A 22026-nucleotide genomic window follows, 5' to 3' on the forward strand; every position below is an offset into this window, starting at 1 on the left:
GGCCCGGCTGCACCCGCCTACGCTGCAGCCCCGCTGCCGCTCCCCGCGCCCGCCCGGTCGGCGATGCTGAGGGCCGCGCGTCCCCACGCAGCCCGGTACCTGCTGGCTGAGGGGGATGAGCGCCGCCATCTTCCTCCCGCTGGGTCGGGCCGCGGCCGGGGCGGGGCGAGGGGCGGTGGCACGGCCGGGCCGGGCGGGCCCGAGGCGGCCGCGGCGCGGCTGAGGAGGTGCCCGGGATCCGCCGGCAAGTGGCGGCGGCTCTATCGGGACGTGGCAGGCGCTCCTCGACGACAGTGCCCGCTGCCCGCAGCGCTCCACAGAGTCGCTGAATCATTTAGAACGGAAAAGACCTCTTAGATCGTTGAGTCGAACCTTTGACCGATCACCACCTTGTCAACCAGAGCACTGAGTGCTACGTGTTCCTTAGACACCTCCAGGGATGGGGACCTCACCACCACCTCCCTGGGCAGTCACATAATCCCAAAACGAGAGAGGTTTGAATGGACCACAGTGCCACCCGGTCCCACGTCCCTGCTCCAGCAGGGCCATCCCAGAGCACATGGCACAGGATTGTGTCCACACAGTTCTGGAATATCTCCGGTGAGGGATTGCAATCTGTTCCAGCGCTCGGTCACTGCACAGTAAAGAAGTTCTTCCTCATATTCAGGTGGAACTTGGTGGGCACCAGTTTCTGCCTGCTGCCTCTTGTCCCATTGCTGGGCCCCACGGAGCAGCCCCCGGGCCATGCTCTGACCCCTCCCCGCAGACACTGAGAGACGGGTGAGGTCTCCTCTCAAGGCTGAACAGACCCAGCTGCCTCAGTCTTTCCTCGGCAGCGAGACGCTCCGGTCCTCGATCAACTTTGTAGCTCTAAACCCTGTCAAAGCAGCCTTTATCCAGTGAAGGTCCTTCAACCCCAATGAAGCTTCTTGTGGTCCATTATCAAATTTTCGGCATCAAATACACCCAAGTTAATACACCCCTGACTGCCGAGTATAAATCCTGAGCAGCAGCCCGACCGAGGCTCGATCACTGTGACCACATAAAAGCTGAATCAACAGGAATCCGTTTAGGAAAAAAAAAAGTGCAGGGCAACTGTCGTACTTCAGAGCTTTAAAAGTTCTTCACCCCAGAGCATCACTGGAATTGTTTTACAGCTCTTGGACAAGCAGAAGCAGAAAAATTTTACCTCAGTCCGTCCACAGACTACAAAGTGGCACAGCTGAAGTCGGGGCTTCCAGGGATTCTCTCACTCCCTTTCTCCTCACCACACAAAATCCTCTCAGCCAGTGTCCAGAGGCAAATGCAGAGCGCTGGGCTCTGAAGTCTGCCTTCAGTTTTTTATAAATTCATAGCATTAGTTCTTGGGGAAGGAAGGAAATGCAGAAGAGCAGAAGGACTTGAGAAGGGTTTGAAGGAAATGACCGAAAAAGTTACAAGATTGAGGTACAAAACAGGTCAGACAGAAAAACAGGCACATCATTCCTTGTTTCCAATTCACTTCCCTCGTCGCATTAGAAAAAAAAAAAAAATTAAGACGGCGTCCAGGCACTCTGTATGTCTATTTCAGAACTGTGAAAGGGAAAAAAAATCTGTCTGAATTAAAAATTTTAAACTGAATTGAAACTGATACGGTCAGATTTGTGGATGGACAGAGCGCTGTCGGTCCCGCACCACGACAGAGCTGGAGATAAGGTGCCTTGACTCAGTAAGCTCTGAAACTCTGACAGGTGCACAGCGGCTACAGGAGTTTAGCAAAGCTCATCTCCTCCTTGGTTCCAAGTACGCTGTGAAGCATTCTTTGCCCATTTGACACACCGAACCCTTTATTGGAACATAAAAAGCTTGCGCAATATTCCCTCAATAAAAATGAGCATTAATTTTACATTTAATATTAAAACATTAAAGTGTAGAACGGTTCCAAAACCTCGTACTTTATTACAGGTGGTTTCAATACATTATATCAGTGTTAAGATACAGTTAATAAATAATCTCGAACTTTTTCTATAGAGAATTTAACTATGACACAGTATTTTTCATAAAAATAACTGCAACTAGTCACGAAATCTAATGTTGCATTTAAAAAACCAAAAAAACCCAAAAAAAAGCACCTGTTTTACTACAACTCCATTGGAGCAGATTTCCACAAGCTGTTAACAAAATACCACAATCCTTAAGTGATTTAAGTGGAAAAAATGTGAACTTATTTTCTTTCAAATGACAATTAAAGCTCTTCCGTCTCAATATCATTCCCCACTGCTCCGTCCTTTCCAGGGTCTTCTTTGCTCCCTAATTTTTTTCTTCAACTGTTGCTCAAAGTATTTTTCCTTTGTAGTCCTTTCTCTCTCCTGCTCTTCCTCATCCTGCTTTAAATTAATTTCCTTCTCAGGACCATGGAATTCCAATTTCTTTTTTATGCACCAATAGCTTCTCAATCAGATTAAAAAAGGAATTTTTAAAATGTGGAAATAAAGAACGAAAACAGACATGGGAATTTCATGTTCACTTCATTTCTCCCCATGTTCCATCTCCAAAGTCTTTTGCATAAACCTCAGCATCTGTTATCAAGAAATTTTTAAAAATTGTGCCAGCTTTCACTTTGGAAGGAATACAGAAAAAAACCCCAGGAAGTCTGTTTTCTTAAGAATCCTCAGATTACCCATCGGATTTGGTTTCTGTTCCCCCTAGGATGAACTACATGTTCTGAATACAGTCAGGCAGAGAAAGTGGCTCAAGGTGTTCCCCTAGCTGGGATTATGAGATTATTTATAAACTGTGTAGAGGAGTCTTGACCGCAGTACAATACCATTCTGCAGTATTATTATTCTTCATCCAAAATTCAGGTCCTCAGCACTAGCGTCCACCATGGATTCAGGTTCATCCCAATCCTTTAAAAGACACAGGAAAATTAAGAAAGCAAAACCAGTGTACAGTTCAACTATACTAAATAGAAGTGAAATAGTCCACTAACACAGAATAAGGAGATCAAATTACCTCAGTTTGGTGTCATTTGGGTCATAAATTTGGATTTAATCATCCCAGTCCGTGGGCCTCTTTGGTCATAAATTTTTCTCAGTCGTAAACAATCTAAATAATCTTGTGTGTTGCCAGATGCATTTTGTCATCAATTTTTATTTTGTATGTTTGATCTGGCATTATAATAAAATATATATAATCAGAGTATATAGCTGTGTATATCTGTCAGCCGAGGTTTTAAAGAAAGCAAGGGAAAGTTTTTAAGAACCTTAAACCTAAGTCGTAGGAACTGCCTTGCAGCAGAATGATAACGCTAGAAAGTACTAGAAAACTAACACAGAAAAACAAAAAACTAGGCAAAATAAAAATGATCCATGGCATAAGCTCAATAACTATATAATTGTATTACAACTATATAATGATGTTAGATAGCTAATGCTGAATTTCACTGTGACACACAAAGCACAAGGTTCACCAAGTCACTGGAAATGACGCACAAGTACAAAAGGCAGGTAATAGCCTACAACATGTTGTTTCAGTGAGGGGGTCTTAACACAAATCCTGCTGAACAACTGGATTAATTCCCAACTCGGTCCGATAATTTCCAAATCGGTGGGTTTGTACAAATCCGCATTTCTTGACCCCGGTGCATGCTGGGGTTTGTAGTCGGGGCGCCCGGTGGCGGCGGCTGTAAGCCTGCTTGGGACTGGCTGGCGGCGCGGAAGCGCTCTGCGCGGAGCCAATGAATGGGCGGGATATTGGGGAATCGCGGATTCCCGGATACGGCGGCGCACCGCCTGCTCTGGCCCGGCCCCAGAGAAGCCTTCGCCGCCTCGGGCCGGGCGGACCCGACGCCGTGCTCTCCCACCCTGTCCCGCCCCATCCCGTCCCAGTCCCGTCCGTCCTGCCCCGTTCATCTCCGTCTCGACCTGTCCCGGATGGCCGCGATCTCTCGGGCACCCGCGGGCCGAGGGCAGGTGAGGCATCGGCGCCCTAAGTCAGTCTGTATCTGGGCAGCCGCGGCCCGGGCCGGCGTTTGCGTCCTGCGTGGGGAGGGATGTGTGCAACCTTCCCTTCCTACAGCTCCCTGACAGAAGGGTGCAGCCATGTAGTGCCCAGCTCTGCTTCCAGGGAACCAGCGACAGGGCGAGAGGACAGTCTTAAGCAGTGCCAGGGAAGGTTTAGGTTGGACATCAGAAAGAATTTCTTCACAGAAGGGGTGGTCAGACATTGGAAGGGGTTGCCCGTGGAGCCACCATCCCTGGACATGTTTAAGGGAAGACTGGATGTGGCACTCAGTGCTTTGGTCTGGTTGACAAGGTGGGGATCAGTCACAGGTTGGACTCGATGATGTCAGAGGTCTTTTCCAACGTCATTGACTCTGATTCTTGGCAGGGCCACGGCCATGTACCCCACAGGACCAGCACTCGTGGTGAACTCACCGTGGTGGACACAGAGCTGGAGAACGCTGGGAGAACTCGGTCCCACCGTGGCAGGTTCGTGAAGGCGTGCGATGGAAATGCCCGCGGGGCCCAGCGGTGCCAGATGCCAGGAAGCACCGTGTGGGCAGGGAACAGCCACGTAGCCCAGAGCACTCTGGGCAGCGCCTCCCACGCGCGGTTAAACTCAGTTCTGAGTAAAGTGGCACAACTAGAAAGCAAGATCATGAGTCAAAAAAAGCACCTGGAATTGCAGAACACTGACTCGGGCCTGAAGCCTTTGGCTGAGGAGTGCCCCTTGTCTGCCTCTGGGCATGGACGTGGTGCCAGGGGCACGAAGTACCGGAAGAATTATGGTATTACCAGTGGGAATGGGACCCGCAGGGATGCCTGTTCTGAGGAAGAAGAAAGCATCCAAAGCCCTAAAAAGAATGTTACGGTTAAACAACAGCTTGATTTGGATAGCGATGAAGAGGAAATGAGAGAATTGATGGAGAGCTCTTTGGGGTTTTCCAGTGGAAATGGGAATCAGAAGGTTCTGGTAAGTGATGCTCAGTGGAGTAGAAAGGTAAATATGAACTTTGCTGGATTATGTATTTTTATTAATGCTTTTATATAATTGTTTTAATTGGTTGGTCGCTTTTTATTTAGGTAACACCAACACCTAAATTTTAACTGTGCATCTGTGTCTTGCTCATGATAGGATTCAGTTTCACATCTTAACATCTTAAAATTACTCTGTTTGACCCACAACAATTTGTTCTCCCTTTAGCAATCTGCACATAACAATGAAGTAACACATAAATCTCTTTTTCATGTTCTTCAAAAAGAGCAAGACTCCGGTTCCATCAGGAAGGCCTCCTCCACCTCGTACGGAAGTTTCACCATTAGAGTTACCCAAAGCATCTGCTTTTCACAACAAAGACTCGGAGAAAAGTGCATTTGGTAAAGTTAATTCACCAGCACCTTCACCCGCCAGCAGAAACCTGTCAGGACGTACCATGAGATCTCGATTCCCGTCGTCTTCTGTGAAAGACGCCACTGTAAAGATTGCTCTGCCTAAAGCAGGCTACACCAAGCAAAGCCAAGAATCCCTTGAAAGTGACAGAAGTGAAATAAAGTCATTAGATGAATTGTTTTCAAAAGGAGCTGATGCAGAAGATCTGACCAGCAGCAGCTCAAAATGTAAGTTTTTTAAAATACTGTCTCAGTAGACTCGGTATGAATTGTACTGATAATCTCCTGATAAATTCTCGTATCAAACATAGTCACTTCAAAAGGATTCACTGCTAAAATTTCACATAAACGAAGGCCTTATCAAAGTAATTATCTTGGTCTGTTTCTTTTTTCTAGTGTAATAGGTTTGTATTTTTCTTAGGTTTTTTACTTAACGGGTTCAGATTAATGATGCTGCTCTGGGTGATGTTATGATGTCAAAACAATTAGAACATTTAAAATAGTTTTCATGTATCAATGGCACAATGTACCAATGGGTCAGAGTGAGAACAGCTGTAAATGAGGGGCAGCAAAAACCTCTTGAACTTCAGTCAGCAGACCAAAGGAGGAAATTGTAGGAGTTTCTACGATGTTAAAGAATCTGAGTGACTGATGGCTATTAGTTTTTGGGTACTAAACTAGGAAGGTAGTACCGATTTTTTTTTTTTCCACTTTTCTCACTTACGGGACAGCGTACTGTAACTTTCATGCAAATTCTCATGTCGATGTGTCATTTGTTTGTAGACTTCAGACTGAATATCCTGAGCCTTGATGATTTGGCACCTGATACTACCAGTAAGGCAGCAGAACTACAGCAGAAAGTAAGTAGAAATTCCCCACTAGCACCTATTCCCACTCTGCCTTTGTTTGGTGGAGTGTGGAGGTTCTAAAAAAAATACTTCTACAGGGAAAAGACATTCAGTTTACTCAAGAATCAAACAAGTATGTGAAAAAAGATACATTGGTGGGGGAAGAGAACCAAGCTGCTCTTAAAATGACCAGTGCAGTAACTGGTGTGAGTGATTCTTCTGAAGAGGATGTTGAAAAAAGCGTCACCGAAGATGAAATCTCTGAACACTTAAGTGGAGTTTCCTCAGATCTCCCTCCACACAAACAGGATTATCTTAATAAGAACGAGAGAACTCTTAATTCAGAATATTCTGAAGACTTTGAAAGGTCTCTGTCTACAACAGACAGGGAATCCCTAGAGGGACACGCTGCGAGCTGCGCGTGTTCCGGAGCACACCCATCTTCAGCATCGGCCCCGTTGGTCACCCAGGAGCGGCACAGCCGGGGACACCGAGTGACCGTCACAGAAACTGCAGTTCAGACAGCAGGGCCTCCGTTCACCTACTGCTGGGCAAAGGGTGAGTTCAGCCATGGCTGCCCTAGTCAGGCAAGTTTAACACTTTTATATATGCCAGGCCAGTCAGCCTTTGATAGAGTTCTTCACTTCAGTGCCAGCTTCCCCTCACTGGTGCTAAATAAGAGATTTTCTAAAGCCCAACACTTTAATCTGCTCTCTACAGAAAAGATTGGGATTGAATATCACAGTAAGTAATGTTTTTTGCTTAAAAATACCCCCCACAGGACCAGTGGCTGGATGAGCCAGCGTTAGCGACAGAGCTCACAATAGCACGAGTAGTACTCTCTAATGAAATTCAATATTCTGATATCTTCATTATCGTAAATAACAGCACCGTAGCGTTACTAAAGTGATTGCTCATCATAGAGTTGTTTTGCATTGTAGTTCTCTCTTGGGAAAGCATTATGGCCCCATGACAGGATCAGAGAGGAGCTTTCACATCCTGAGGGGTAGCTCCCTGCCTACGCCTCTTTACTTAAAAGAAAAAGTGCTAAGAGCCACCATTCCTTGCCACACTCAAGGAGAAAGTAGAAACTCGAGTGTGCTTGAAAACAGAAGCAATGAGTACAAAAGTGTTTGAGTCTGCCTAGGGTTAGAAAAGGTGCCTTCTGCAACGGTGGTGTGAGCCTAAGAATAAAGAAACTGTGGAGGTTGTATAACTATGTCAACATTTTTTTTGGCTGACAGAATTCTCCTGTTGAGCTCTACAGTGGTTTTAGGGCAGCTGCTGTCCCAAGAAACTGCTGAAGAACCACCAAGTAAGCAGCACTAAACCTTTCCACTCTCCCCACCCAGTAATTCTGATGTTATCCTACGCACAGCAAACCCCTCTGCAGTGCTCTCCCCCCCTGTTGGAACCAGCTACATTGATCCAGTGCCAATTGCCAGTCACGTCATCAGCACGGACGCAGTAGAAGGTACCGAAACCACATTTATTCTTCGTTTTTACTCTCTTTTCTGCACCTAAGCCCGGCTTGGTTTGTTGAGGCCTCGCTGCCGACTGCGCCTTACCGCAGTGTACCCTGTCCCTTTCTCGCAGCCCTGACCGCGTACAGTCCCTCGGTTCTCGTTTTACATACCATGTGCAAGCAGCACGTGATGCTGACCCAGCAGTTTGTTGAGAACATTCACCACCTTCACACATCCCTCGTGGAGTCATTAGAGCAAGAGAAGTTCCACTACCATACCCTGGAAGAGGCTAAAGAGGTATTTATGACAAACCAGAGACTGAGTGTATATTCCTTTCCAAACGCTTGTGGTATTTGCAGCAAACCCAGTTCCTTTGCATATGATTAATTAATAAGTTTACACAGTTAAAAAAAAAGACTTAATGTCTTGCTGGAGGCCATAGTTTTTGAAGATTAATGTTTCTGCTGTACCATTTAGCTGTCCTAAAATGAACAAGGATCATGCAGATGCTGCAACAGAAGGGTCACTTTCTGTTGCTAGCACAGAAAAGTGCAGGTGTCTTGACATGAAGATTAGTTACTTTCTACTATTTAATAAATAATCATCTACATAATAAAGACATTAGCATATTAAGTTGTTTTTTTTTTTTTGCAGTACATCAAGAATCACAAATCCCCACCTCTAACAATTGAGCAAGCACTTGAAGAAATTCAGAGAGCCCAGGACAAATAACAGCTTGGACAGTTACTGAACTTCAAAGTGATGTTTATATTTACAGCTCTAAGGCTGAAACAAGAAACCTTCCAAGTTGCACAGATAAAAGGTTATAAACTATTGGAAGGATTTGTACAAACTGCTCTGTTAGTATAAATTAGTTAGTACAAATTGCTAATTGTTACATATCATTTGCTTTTCTATACCTGAATTTTTTACTGATGTACACAATACAGGGATAGGCAGAAGCCTTCAGCCAGACTCTGTCAGCAAAAAAGAAATGGAGAGAACGCTCCTCTCTGCCGGGACCGCGATAAGCCATCACATCCAGCCCGTGAATTGTGAGATCTGCGAGCACGTCTGTGATCGTGGCAGAAGTGGAAGTCTGTACTGCAGCCCCCGAGAAATATGACCACAGCAGAAAATTACCACATCCTGACTTGAGTGCCATTATCCAAAGGGCATTTTTATATAATCAGCCTCGTCAGATTACAATAAACCCAAACACACACTTGGGTGTATTTATTAAGATAAACTCGAAACAAGGAAGGCTTATAAGGCAAGGTACAGGAATCCACTTACTCTGAAATCTGAGCTGCCTTTTTATTTTTAAAAAAAGTGTTTATTGGAAGGCAAAACAATAACATTCACAAGTTGGCAACATACAGGTGTTGTATGCTGATTCACAGACAGGTACAGTTCCACAACTACAGTAGATCTAGAACAAACTGATGTTCCACCATATTAACTGGATGGTTTTAAGAGGGTTTTTGCTATACAAACGAACGACTGGAAAAGGGAGCCACGCAGACCTGGGGGCTGGAAGTGCAGTGTAAGGGCCTAACAGCTCTAGCTGGTGGTCTCTGGAAACAGATACAAAAGGTTTGTTTCTTTTTTCATTTAGATTACAGCAAGTTTCCAATAACATCTTGTCGATAGAAACGTGTAGAGCAGAGAAAATGGATTCTCTTCTATTGAACTAATTAGCTTTTATTAAAGGGTATATACAAAAATATAAAAAGCTCAAAGACTGCGTTCCATTACAAAGCATCGCCCATCCCTCAGAGCGCTGGGAAAGCTACCAGAGAACTGACCCTCGTGTCCTGCCCCGAGTGGCGGCTGCAGCAGCTGCTGGGTGGGGCCTGGAGATGGGTGGAAGGTTCTAAAAGCTCGCACAGTGCTCAGAGGTCACCTGCACTGGAACTAGATGCTTCATTCCCCATTTAGACATTAGGATACACTGCTCAGCATCAGTCTGACTTGATCCCAAGGCAGCACCCCTCCACTTCAAATAGAATTAACCTTTTGAGAGAAATAAACATACATTATGGAACTAGAGAACATACAACCACATCAGATAATGTCTGTATTCCACAGGAATGAATGAGGCACAATCCTCCACCAGGAACAGCTTGACCGGGGTTTAATTCTACTATAAAATGGGGAACTAGTTAAAAAAGTTTTGCAAGATAAATGGAAATTTTTAAACTTGCTAGACATGTCATAGTAACAACTGGCCTTTTTTAAGCACTAATTGACAAGTGTTGAAGTACATGTCATAGCTTTCCATTTTTCACCATAGTTTTAAAAGTAATTCATTTGTCACTTCCTCCAGACTTTAATCCGGATTTCTACAAGTTTAATGTTTTGTAGAAGATGCAAGACACCTTTCTTCAGAGAGTCTTATTCGGGTGGTGGAGGGTCTTGTGTTTCACGCTTCACTGAAACAATAGGGAAAAGAGTTCTTACACATTCCGCAGTTACCTAAGCTGTCTGAAATGTTTCGTGGAATGAGGGTTCTGTTAATCAGGAATTTCTCCTTACGGGCTTTATTTGAACCCATTTGATTGTACAGATCTAGAGGCAGAAGTGACATTTCATTGAGCATGCCAGTTTTTTTTCCTCTTAGCTGTTGGCAAGAGCCGATGTTCAATGTATCACAGACTCTCTGCAAAAATCCATCATTTGGGTTTATTGTTTTCACCTTCTTATAAGCACCTCCACTTTTTCTGAACCCTTCCTACACTACAGGGAACTTATTAGCAGTTCTGGCTTTGGCAGAACGTGGTACTAACGGTAGGAAACTCTGAATAGGGTGGGGTAAACAGTAAGCGTGGTCTGACATAATTCCAACCGCAAGGACCTCCCTGCTGTGGCAGCCGTCCCTTCTGTGGCACAGCTCCCCATCCACGAACTTGCGACTGCTCCGAGTTTTTGTGGGGCAGCATTCAAAGATGCGGGTGCTCGGTATTGCGGCCGGGAAGCGGCTTACACAGAACATGCTAATTAATTAATGTTTCAGAAATTAGAATGCAACACAATGCCCAAAAAGGAAAACCTGCTGAGTTAATCAGAGTACATGTCCACTTACCTGTTGTTTTACTGTATCAGTTACATCAGAAGGAATTAAGAGTTACTGATATTTTGATTTGGGTTTACAAAAATCACTTTCAAGTCCATACAGGTTTCTAAATTGCCGAGAAACATTCACTTACATTCATCCCTGGCCTTCATACGTGCGATAAATGAGTAACTTTTATTTCTTCGGTAGTTTTCGTAAGGGTCATCCAACGCAACTCCCACTCCTTTGTACTGATCCCATTTGTCTCGGATATCGCCTCCTTTAATTGGATCCTGAATTCCTTGTTCCTTGGCTCCCAATCCACCGGATCCACTCCATCCTGCAGCAAGGACACAACATTGCAATCCTTTCATTGTTTGCTTATTACTAGAACTGTGAAGACAAACACGGACATTTTGGAAACAACCAAAGACAGCACCAGTTTGAGAAAGCAGGATGGGAACAGACAGCCTGAAAGAACACATGAATTGTCCCATTTATTTCACAAGCATTAATATGCAGACATTCCAGGAGCTGACAGCAGCACTATCCCCAAAAACTGTTAGGGGGATAGGAAGAAAGGCAGCGCAAGCCCAATCTGCCTGGTCAGCCCTGCTGACCTGCACTGCAGGGAGATGAAATGCCCTCGGGTAGGTCAGTTCTATCTGATGCCAAACTCACATCCCCGTCTTCTGCATCTTTCCCAGACAGGCAACTATCACTGCTCCATATACTTATATCCCTGAATATCCTTATGCTGACCTTGGAATGCCAAGGAATAATTCCTTATGGATGTGCATTAATTAATTATATCTAAGACTTCGGTGTCTAATTTTGTTTCCTTGCTTGTGTAGGATTCTAGAACAGCATCTTACCCATTTTCACTAGCATCTGATGGCCTTTATTTTCTTCCCCAAGTCTCGATTCTGGTATAGGAGGCCCAGAACTGGAGCCCAAACCAGCAGAAGAACTAACAAAATAAGAACAAAAAATTAGGAACCAGTGATACTGTTCTGACACAAAGCACAGTCCTATTCTGTTAAGCATTAACATCCAAGACAACTCCATCCACTCTACTAAGCTATTCTCTATTAAAGCCATTAGATTATGCAGTTGTTCAGGTGGTGCCAGAAACACATCACCCGCTTCTCAGCACAAGGGAAATCAAACGCTCTGCTCTTCCCAATGGAGCACTCAGAGAATTACTCCTGCTCCTAAGGAAGGCGTACACAGACTTCACAGTTGCATGCTGTTTCATTCAACTAAAAAGCCACCACAATAGAGCAATATTCTCTCTATAAGCACATATAGCAGATAAATTGTTTCTAAATCTGCTTTCCATCATCTTTTCTGCTCTTTGTTGAAATGCTTATTATCTATCCCCTAGTAACGAGGCAGTGCCCCTGCAGGCGCTCCATTCAAACAGCCCAGGTAAAAGGAGACGGGACCAAACCAAAGCTTACGGAGGAGTGGGGCTGCGAGAGCGGGAACGGCGCCGCCTTCCTGGGGAGTACGACTTGGACCTTGACCGGGACCGTGATCGTGACCGGCTGTGAGAGGAGCGGGACCTGCTCCGGCTTCTGAAAGGGAGAGCGCACGAGTTACCAGAGCAACGCCCACAGCTCCTTGATCAGCCTCGAGGGTTGGGTTTTTCCCACTCCCCAGCTCCCAAGGTTTGGCCCCCCCGCACCCTACCTGGACTGTGAGCGAGAATAGGATCGCGATCGAGAGCAAGAGCGAGAGCGTGATCTCGAGTAGGAGCCAGATGATTTCGAAGATCGTGAATTAGACCGGGAAGATGAACGACCTCGGCTTTTAGACCGACTGCGAGACCGAGACGGCCCACTGCACGGATGAGCAGAGAAACTCCAGTGAGGTTCCGCGGAGAAGTGCCAGAAACACAAATCTGATCAAATTCAAATTACACACAAAAGCACCGCTTCTGCGGTGAAAGTGAAAGCTCGAGCGTGACAAAAATCGTTTCACGGAATTGCAAAGCGGTTTGAGTTGGAAGGGACCTTAAAGCTCATCCAGTTCCAACCCCTGCCAATGGGCAGAGACTCCTTCCTCTAGACCTCTGGGTGGCTTCAAGCCCCGTCTAACCTGGCCTCGGACACTTGCAGGGATGGGGCAGCCAAAGCTTCTCTGGGCAACTTGTGCCAGTTCCATTTTCTACAGATTAGACAGAAATTCCAGCACACTGGAACTCACTTATTCCATCAGCATGTTGCTGAACAGACTTTCCCTCTGCATTTAGCCCAAGCACCTTCCACAGGAACGGCACACAGCAGAAGGCAGCGCACAGGATCTCTCACCTATTTCTCTTCTCTTGACCTTTCCTCCGCCTTGCTCTCATTTTAGCTCTGAAGAATTCGTACAGTCCATTCTGCTCCCATCCTTCGCTGCAACAAATCAACCACACAGAACCCGCAGGCGTAAATTCCACTTCAGTGGCAACCTTAAGGATTTTCATCAGATTTTGTACGGAATGAAGGGTCTGGGCAAAATTGTCTTGCAAATCTCAGCATAGGCTCAAATGGCAAGCGCAGTCGCAATATAAGAGCGTTAGGAGAACCGAGACATGGGCGAAAAACAGGGAGGCACTTTGTGGTTTGAGACACCTTCTTATAGAGCATTTTCCTTACCATTTTATTTGCTACACCTACTCTTACCTGTTTCTAGGCCTGTCGTGAGATGGTGGACTATAAAATGCCTCAACCGCTGCCAGGAGTCTCTCGCTGGGGGGCATTGGGGGTGGAAGACGTATATCTTTAGGATCTAAAGGTTTATACTCGTGATCTTCAAGCTGCCAGAAACAAAACAAATTACATTCGTGTCACGTGTCACAGGGTTGCTATCTGAAGAGATAAATACAGATTTAGCTGTGTGGGGACCTCAAATTTCAATACTGGATAAAAGATGACCTGAAAATAAGGATTCTGCAGATGACCCGATGCTTCCTTGTGCTATCACTATTGAGGTCTCTGAGAAAAGCCTGCACTGCACAGGTCGCAGTATTAAGTGGGCCACCAGGTAGATAAAATGCAGATCTCATCCACCTTTGTGCTAATGTGGCTGGATGGAAGCCTGGCACAAACTGGTATACGAGAATAACACAAAGAGATGGAAGAGGCTTATTTGTTCATCTCAAATACGGAGTACATAAATATAAATATCCCTGAAGATGCCGATGCAGGTATGTTTCCCATTCTCTATCCTTCTCTGCGTATATAACATTGACATTGTAAAACATCTTCACGAGAATTCCAATTACGAAGAACTAGTACAGTGGCCCCATCAGACCTACGAGGTCTCTCCAGCCATCTGAAAATCACTGGGGATTTCCATTTCCTACAAACAGGGATCAGATTTTAAAGTGTAAATTAGTCTTTCATGCTGTGAGCTCAACCAGCTTTCTTCTGGCACACAACACTTGAAAATCATCACCATTTTCACTACCTAGTCCCCGCAACTACTCCTGCTCTTAAACCCTACACAACCAGTTGTGGGATGGAAGGATTCGAAATTATACACGTCCACGTTGAACTGCCCCTAATAACAACAACAGGTTTTGGATCTTTTAACCCCACCACTCAGTCCCATAGCAAGCACTTACTTTGACAAGCGGAGCCATCAGTCCAGCGGGAAGATCGAAGTAGGGAACATTTGGCACCAGACTGGGATCATCATGGTTCATGTGAGGGGGCCCTTGGCGCCGCATGTGAGGGGGCTGGCCGTTAAATCCATGTGGTGGAGGCCCAAAATCAGGGTGCTGTGGCCCTCCCCAGGGAGGATGCTCGCTGATTCCAGGATGAGGCAATCTGTGACCAGGATGATGATGAGGAGGTCCAATTTCTGCAGAGTGGGAGAGTTAAAATGTTTTATTTAGCTATCAAGAAAGGAAGGCAATCAGAGAGGTACTTCCAGTTACTCCATTTATCCTAAAACCCAATCTCGGCAGATCCAGCAGAGCACCCGAGCCGAAGGACCACAGGCTGGCTACAGGTCCACACTCACGAATACCTCCTTGGCCACAGCAACCACTGTCAAGACAACAGGATACTTCAACCCCAAGCCACTGCTTCCTTTGGGACCTACTGCGGTCAAAAGGACCTCAAGAAAGACACACTCGAGAACAAAATGTTTCAAATGCAGCAGGGCAGCTACCAGTGGGATTTATTTCTGAAGCTAAGGACACAATCGCGACTTAGCTTGGATCCGTAATTAGTTCTGTCTCTGTGCCAAATCAACATATGTAAAGAAATGCATACGGCAGCAATTAACTCACATCAGCGGGTGACAAGAAAATACTTTTGGTGAAAAATTAATTTGGAGAAGAGGCAGAGATAATATTCTGTTAAAATAGGGAAGCGAGTGACGCTCATCCAACCACTGATGGACAAACGCCACGAACGCCAGGAGACCCTGCTGAACTCGGTGCACTCTACGGAGAAAACTGCAAGACTGAAAATCAACATCATTTGCAACAGGATCCACGCCTTTTCCAGGAAAAGCCATTACAGCCGCCGCCCAATCTCGAGCTGGTACTATTTGACTCACTGTCGTCAGAACTCAAGTGGAGTCTGTACTGCCATTGCTTCACCGCTTCCCTAATTTTAACCACCTGGTTTAGTAGATCCCTTCCTCCAACAACAAACAAAGATGTTTTAAATCACCACTACAATCCAAAACCGAGCATCTCGTTCTGAGCTTAAACCTAAACTCCCTGGGACAAGAGGGAGTTCTCCCTTTCTCCCTGCTCGCTACCACAATTCTGAAAAAAAACCCAACCAAACGATGAAGCCCAAGGGAAAAAAAAAAGGGACGATCTCTACTACAGAGGTTAAACTCTCTTAAGTATATAAACTCAAATCCATTGGTTTCCAAACATTTCTGGACTTGGAAAATTGAGAAACTTTTACGATTAACATAGCAACTCCTACACGGAAACGTAATGTATCTTTCAAATGACCTGTCACACAGAATCACGGTGATCTTTGGCCTTTACACTGATAAGGATCATTCCAGAATAACAATAACTCCTGCACGTGCAATGGAAACTACCTCGGGGCAGAACTATAGCAGACTTCCCGATAGAGCCGCAGGCCAGGCAAGCGGCACCTGGTTACGCTCCCAAACATTCCCATGTTCCGACAAGAAAACGGACCCAATGAGAAGGAAGAACTGGAGGCAGGGATCATTTCATCACACACTACCAGGCCACACAACATTAAAGGCAAAAAATTAGAGAGCTTGGCAGTCAAAATAAAAAGGAAGAATGAACGAGTGCATGCACAGGAACAAATCCTTCCAGCCTTCCTCTTAACTTCCTCCATCTACACAGGTCACAGCCCTCACCTACAGGCTGATGCACAGGAGACGTAAATTTACGAGAAAATGCTGCTTCTCACCTTTGAGCTTACTACTTCTAAAGTGGTCACAAAAGAGGTGCCTGTAGAGATGCTGACTTCAATTTGGATTACAATTTCTTACCCATTAGGGAAGACTCAAAAAGCAGGGAAGCATCCAACTCTGCATGCGTTTCCTACTCAGCTCTTAGCAGTAGCTTCCCAGACTCCCAAATGAAACATTTCTCAGGAAAATCACACCAGTCCACCGAGGATAAACCGGCACCCCAAACCACTAAATTTTGTAATGGCAATCAGCATCACAACGTAAGAAAACCTGGCCTGGTACACACTTTACCTTGAGGAAAATCCCCCTGAGGGTAATCAAAACGATGAGGATAAGGAGGCCTTTCAAAGGGATGGCGAGGTGGAAAATCATCCTGCATGAAGCGAGGTGGAAAGCGGTTGAAATTATGCGGATGCGGGGGCTGGTTGAATTGGGGATGTTGCTGATGTGGCGGAAATGGGCCTCTGAAGTGAGGTGGCCGCTGCATTCGAAATGGAGGTTCCCTCTGACCCCCACCCCATGGAGGCTGTTCATGCTGGTTGTTCCACGGCGCTTCAAACTGGTTGTTCCAAGAAGGATCAGGCTGGTTGTTCCAAGGTGTCTCTCGCTGATTGTTCCAGCCTTGATCTCTCTGTTCGTTCCACATTCCTTCGTGGTTGTTATTCCAGGGAGGACAATGAGGTGGTCCCTGGCGGGGAAGTACAGAAGCCTGGTAATTAGGTTACAAAAATAAAGAACACAATAACACACCTTCTTAAGGAAATACAGCCCTTGGGCAACACGCACAAGCAAAAGAACATTTCAAATACAGAGTCTGAACAACCGCAACTTCCAAAAAAAGATGGGGAAAGACCAAACTGTTCCCGAACCAAACAGCTCTCGTTCATAGGAATGGCGTGATGGTTAACAAAGTGAGATATGAGTAATACTTGGCCTTTAACTGTGGTCAGAATGACAAAGCTTGGCATTGAAATCTGGATTTCTAACTTCAACTTCCACAGCTTTTCACTGCACTTCCACTACCGAGATGGCCATTCTCAACCTCCACAACCAAGACGGTCATTCCGAACCGCCACATCCGCTTTCGGAACCGTTTCATACCTGTTGTTGACCCCATGGCGCAACGGGGTGAGGTTGGTCAAACCAGGGTGGTTTATTTGGGGGAATCTGATCATGAGATCCAGGCCCACGTGGTCCACCTGAGGCAGGATCCTGCACTCCAGACCCGGTTGTGTCATACTCTGTAGAACCAGCCAGAGGCAGCTGAGATTTACCATCATCTGGAACAATTTAGAGACTATTGTCAGCATCAAAGTCACGTGCAATTAGTAAAACATCGGCACACCGGGCTCCAGATGAATTTCTTCTGCAGAAATCTATTACTGGGAGAGAGGATTTCTAATCCATTTAACGCCCATCTCTTTGGTACATTTTATACTCAAGCATCAGCCTGAACCTGCTGCAAGGCTCCGAACAGATTCGAGCTTTTGCCTGAACCAAACCACCAGCGTATTGCGCCTCACTGTTAAAAAAAGGAGGCGGGGGGGGGGTGGGAAAGAAAAAAAAGAAAAAGAAAGTCCTAACACTGTCACCCTTTGATTTTTGCACAGGTCCCAGGTCAGCTCAGTACCTGCTTGTGTGACCGGAGCAGACGGTGGAGCTGAGGCTGGGGCTGCTGTCGGGGCTTGAGGTGGGGGTGTTGATTTCACCTCGTTCTCTAGTGAGGGTATTTGGATCTGTTGTTGCTGCTGCTGCTGCTGCTGCGTTAAACTGTTCACAAACTCTTCATGTTGAGTTTTCAGGTTCTGGATCTGCTGCTGAAAAGCCACTTGCACAGGCTGTACAACCGTTGCATATTCAGTGATCAAATTTGCCTGATAAAATAAATGAAGGAGAACAAGTGAACGCTGTACCTATAATACCTAGCCTATCTTCTTGTTCGGAATTCCCTACATTGCTCTTCACCCTCTCTCCCAAAACACGCACGAGGATGCGGGATAACGCCAGCAGAACTGCCCAGTCTCGCTACGAAGCTTTGCGGAGATTTCCAAAATATTCTCTGCAGGCTGCAACCAACCGTCCTTAGTACTGTCTTTCCAACACAGCTCAAATCAACAGCGCTCATTGTTAATAATAAAAAGGAAAGGCTCCCACAGCCACAACAATTTTTATAGTCAATGTATCCAATTTAAAGCCACAGTTGCTCGTTTCCTGTTGACCAAACACTCCCTGCTATACGAGACACTGCCAAACATGTACAGGACCGTATCAGTCTGTATCCTGCATCCAGGACAACAGCAGCTGGATTATTGAATGTTTGGAATAACAAGGTTGTATTTTACATTATTTTTCGTAATCCCTTGTAAACGTCAAGGGAGGGGAGGGGGGCCAGAAATTAGTATTAGCCTTTGAAAAGGAAAATAATTTTCAAAATATTTACACAAATAAGAAAACTGATACTTTTGTGGCTAACCTGGTACTGGCCAAGTCCAAGAGCTGGGCTTTGTAACTGCTGAATAATGGACTCATCAAAGTACCCATTTTTCTCCCATAGCTGAAGAAGCTGCATGAATAAGAGTGAAAGGATTTTAGAAATTATGAACAATCAAAGAAGAACTGAGGCATAGCATTTTTGCATCTTCAGCTTTTCATAAGGCCTAGGATTTTGGCATTTATTTTTGAACCGCTAAAGATTCAGATGCATTTGTCATTATGATTACTCTTAAATAAAACCTAGGCACTTGAAAGTTCTATTTTAAATGCGAACCAGAGCACATCCCGTAATAGACTTTACAAAGATGATCGGACCAGAAAAGTCTCAGTGATCTTCTTCCACCTGCCTATTTGTGAACTTACATAGCACCAACCTAACAAAGCAAAAGTCACCGTTCAACCAAGACCAGATACTCACTCTGGCAATTTTCTGTTGCTTATCCTCCTCCACTGCTAGAAAACTGGTACAATAAATAGGAACAACCACCTTCTGTAAAGCAGCCAGAAGATCTCGTGCTTGCTTCCGCTGGCTTCAAGAAAGGAATGGGAAGAGTTATCTTTTTCACTATAATGCTAAGTGCATTGGAATATTCAATTCATCTCAACTTCAGTTATACCAAAAATAGTGGAATCGCGAAAAAGAGAGTTCTCTCCTTAACAATTTTATTGTAAAGTCTCGCCTGGAGGAAAAATACACAAATTAGATAAAAGGGTTTTACCTAAATTTGATTACTAAAGCACTAGATCAAAGCTGTGGACATCTTAGGACAGCCGCTAAAAATAATTAATACATTAAAAATAAGAAGCAACTAGTCAAACTAACACTGTATCTAGGAGAGAAACTTCATCAAAGTAATCAAAACAGCAAACTGAAACCCGTAACTGAATTCTTACCAGTGATGCAAAACATCGTTGATTAAGTAGATGAGGTGCAGCCGCAGCTCAAAGTGAGCTCCTTCCGCCGTGATCCGGTTCCGCAGGTGCCCAGCCATCAACTCACAGTGTGCTGGAGACTTGGCATTACTAAACATCCAGTTCTTACCAGCCTTAGAAAAGCAAACGTTAAATATTTTAAGTCAGTCTAATGCGTTCACACGATACGGGCTTCCCATAGCTCTGAAATAACCGCAGGAAGGGGAGCTTTCAGGTAACAGCTTTCATCTTACGTGCCTCACAACACGGCTGTAAAGCTGCTACTAACGTGCAGAGAATCTCAGCACACAAATGAACCCACAGCTCCCCCGAATCCCCGCGCAGGCTCAGACCACTCACCGAAATGGCATCTTTCGTACAAGTGTCAATTATTGGCTGCAACAAGTTGTCAAATTCATTCATGTCTAATTGGGTTTCCTCCAAAACCTTTTGCATTTGCTGCTCGATTGCAAGGGCTACTGCTGATGTGACTTGTTCCTGATAAAAAAACCCAAAAAGACAGAAGCAAAAAAAAGAAGAAAGAATTACATTATAGCCAATATTCTTTTAAAGAACGAAGCTGCTCTATCCTTATCCTCTTGGATATAAGTAGCTATCTCAAGGACCAAAATATTTTACAAGCCCTGTAACCTCATGAAAATGTTTCAATTATTTGGTTTTGAAAAGAAAGGACTCTTCACATTTTTCAGGAGAAGTCCAGTTTACTTCTACTTCTAAAATTTATCACTCAATAAAAAATAATTGCGAGAAGCTTGTCAATATAAGGAACGTAACCAAGGCACAAGGAACGCTTCAGTTTGGTTTTCAGTGGCTTTAACAGCTAAACATCTCCTGCAAAAGTCAGCTAGTCCATAGCACATGGTTCCCTTCCACCCCCGATCACATCTAAGTTGGAATGCTACGAACTGGAACATCTCGCAGTTCCCAGCAATCTGCAGCATTAAACAGGGCTTAAAGCAGTCTCAATTTATTCCACTCTAAAACTAACAAGGTTTTTCAAAGAGTAAATCAAAGGTTTTAATCACAGATCAGTCGTGCCAGCACAACCTACGCATCGGATATGTCCATTCCAGGGGAACGATGGCATTTGCCACGCAACAAAAATAAGGAAAGCAACTTCTCACCTCTTCTCACCCCCGTCACTGCTCAGCAGCAAACCGTCCTCTCCCCTTTCACTCCTAATTCCTACAGCTGCTGACAGGCCAGGATACACCAGGTGAGCATTCATCTTAAACCAACCTGTCTCATAGCGAGGAGATGCTGCTCCTGCTGTTGCAGGTTCCACTGACTCTGCTGGATGAGTTCCTCCACAGAAGGGGTGCCCTGAGGGGCTGGGATGGGCGCAGCCGGTGGGAGTGATGGCTGTGGCAGAGGCTGGATCTGTGCGGAAGCCTCGATATCTTGGCTCTGCTTGCACAACACTATCAGACAGAGTAAACTTTGAAAGTAAACCTCCCAGAGAACCCTGCTACCGCCAGCCCACGGGTGAAAATGGCACCAGTTCCAAGCAGACCCTCACTCTGAAGGGTCAGAGGGGTCTCCAGAGCTGCTCGGACAATGCTCTCAGACGCACGGTGGGATTCCTGGGGCGTCCTGCGCAGGACCAGGAGTTGGACTCGATGATCCTGATGGGTCCCTTCCAACTCACCGTACTCTATGATTCTACGGTTAATGCAAAGTCGCGCGTGGGCAGTACCAAAGAGGAGAGTCAGCAACTCCCCGTGCACTTCCACAGGGACAACTCCAGCACAAGCTGAGTCCCGGCTCTCCGGGTGCTGAGCTCCGTCTCACCACGCTGCCCGTCCCTGCGGCCCCCCCTGCCCGCCTCCAAACCCACAACCGGGGCCGTGAGGAGCCGTGGGCAGCGCTCAGCCAACTACCCGGAACCCAGAGCGCAGGAAGAGGCTGCAAACCGGTCCCGGCGGGGCAGGGTGAGGCCACGAGGGACAAAAGTGTCTCCGTCGGCCGACCCCGAGACCCCGCGGCCGGGGGAGGGAGGGAGCCCCGAGGCGGCCCCGCCCGAGCCGCAGGCCCCACTCACGCTGCTGCTGCTCCAGGGCAAGCTTGTACTTGTAGTAGCCATAGAAGTCGCCTCCGAAGAGGAAGGAGAATTTGGGGTTCTCCTTCTGCTTCTCCATCGTCATCTTCTCGAACTCGGGCCCGTTCCGCGCCACAAACTGCGCCAGCTTGTCGATGACATTCCGCAGCTCCTGGTCTGTGGGGAGGCAGCGCCGTCAGCCCCCGCTCTCTCCCCGCTCCCTTCCCGTTCCCGCGGTTGCCCCCCGTTCCCCCTGAACCCCCCGATCGCCCCTCACCCTCGGGCGGCAGCGGAATCTCCATGGCCGCAGGTCCCGGGGCCGCTGGGCCGCGCCGCACGGACGGAAGAGCTGCGACACCCGCGCGACCGCGCTTTACGGTCCTGTCGCTATGGAGACGGCGCGCGG

General features: G+C 46.2%; 3 protein-coding genes and 1 long non-coding RNA gene across 11 annotated transcripts in view; 1 reads left to right on the plus strand and 3 right to left on the minus strand.

Moving 5' to 3' along the window:
- The window catches only part of EPS15L1 (epidermal growth factor receptor pathway substrate 15 like 1), a 50219-nt gene extending 50055 nt beyond the window's left edge, over positions 1–164 (minus strand). For all 3 annotated transcript variants that reach the window (XM_039566134.1, XM_039566133.1, XM_039566135.1), the window contains exon 1: positions 100–164. In XM_039566134.1, the coding sequence (XP_039422068.1) occupies positions 100–129 (30 nt within the window). In that variant the 5' untranslated portion in view covers positions 130–164. The remainder of the gene's footprint in view (positions 1–99) is intronic.
- Positions 165–1908: 1744 nt separating this feature from the next.
- On the minus strand, positions 1909–3781 carry LOC109950892. Its single transcript, XR_002273111.2, has 2 exons — positions 2995–3781; positions 1909–2888 (listed from the first exon to the last, which is right to left on the minus strand). It is a non-coding gene; the product is annotated as an uncharacterized LOC109950892 (long non-coding RNA).
- Positions 3715–8911, plus strand: C28H19orf44 (chromosome 28 C19orf44 homolog). 5 transcript variants are annotated; one of them, XR_753158.3, is made up of 9 exons: positions 3715–3953; positions 4372–4956; positions 5246–5600; positions 6156–6232; positions 6319–6778; positions 7599–7694; positions 7817–7983; positions 8341–8546; positions 8637–8911. XR_753158.3 is itself a non-coding variant. In XM_010412175.3 (8 exons), exons 1-8 carry the CDS (start codon positions 3723–3725, stop codon positions 8416–8418), a joined length of 2049 nt encoding a protein of 682 aa, XP_010410477.2. In that variant the 5' UTR covers positions 3715–3722; the 3' UTR covers positions 8419–8911. The 5 variants fall into 5 exon arrangements, 3 of the variants coding, with proteins under 3 accessions (XP_010410477.2, XP_010410479.2, XP_010410482.2); XR_753159.3 differs by having other exon boundaries at positions 8341–8509; XM_010412175.3 differs by having other exon boundaries at positions 8341–8911.
- A 78-nt stretch (positions 8912–8989) lies between these two features.
- LOC104697349 (calcium homeostasis endoplasmic reticulum protein) lies at positions 8990–22005 on the minus strand. 2 transcript variants are annotated; one of them, XM_039566082.1, is made up of 18 exons: positions 21898–22005; positions 21624–21797; positions 20822–21003; positions 19922–20059; positions 19544–19695; positions 19068–19179; positions 18630–18719; positions 17787–18030; positions 17258–17436; positions 16448–16844; positions 14358–14596; positions 13414–13547; positions 13057–13143; positions 12437–12586; positions 12205–12321; positions 11617–11711; positions 10896–11081; positions 8990–10121 (listed from the first exon to the last, which is right to left on the minus strand). In XM_039566082.1, the coding sequence occupies exons 1-18, from the start codon at positions 21920–21922 to the stop codon at positions 10084–10086; spliced, it is 2739 nt and encodes a 912-aa protein (XP_039422016.1). In that variant the 5' UTR covers positions 21923–22005; the 3' UTR covers positions 8990–10083. The 2 variants fall into 2 exon arrangements, with proteins under 2 accessions (XP_039422016.1, XP_039422015.1); XM_039566081.1 differs by having other exon boundaries at positions 8990–9702; positions 21898–21998.
- Positions 22006–22026: the final 21 nt, after the last annotated feature.

The sequence above is a fragment of the Corvus cornix genome, chromosome 28 (genome assembly GCF_000738735.6).
Source record: "Corvus cornix cornix isolate S_Up_H32 chromosome 28, ASM73873v5, whole genome shotgun sequence".
Classification (NCBI taxonomy): Eukaryota; Metazoa; Chordata; class Aves; order Passeriformes; family Corvidae; genus Corvus; species Corvus cornix.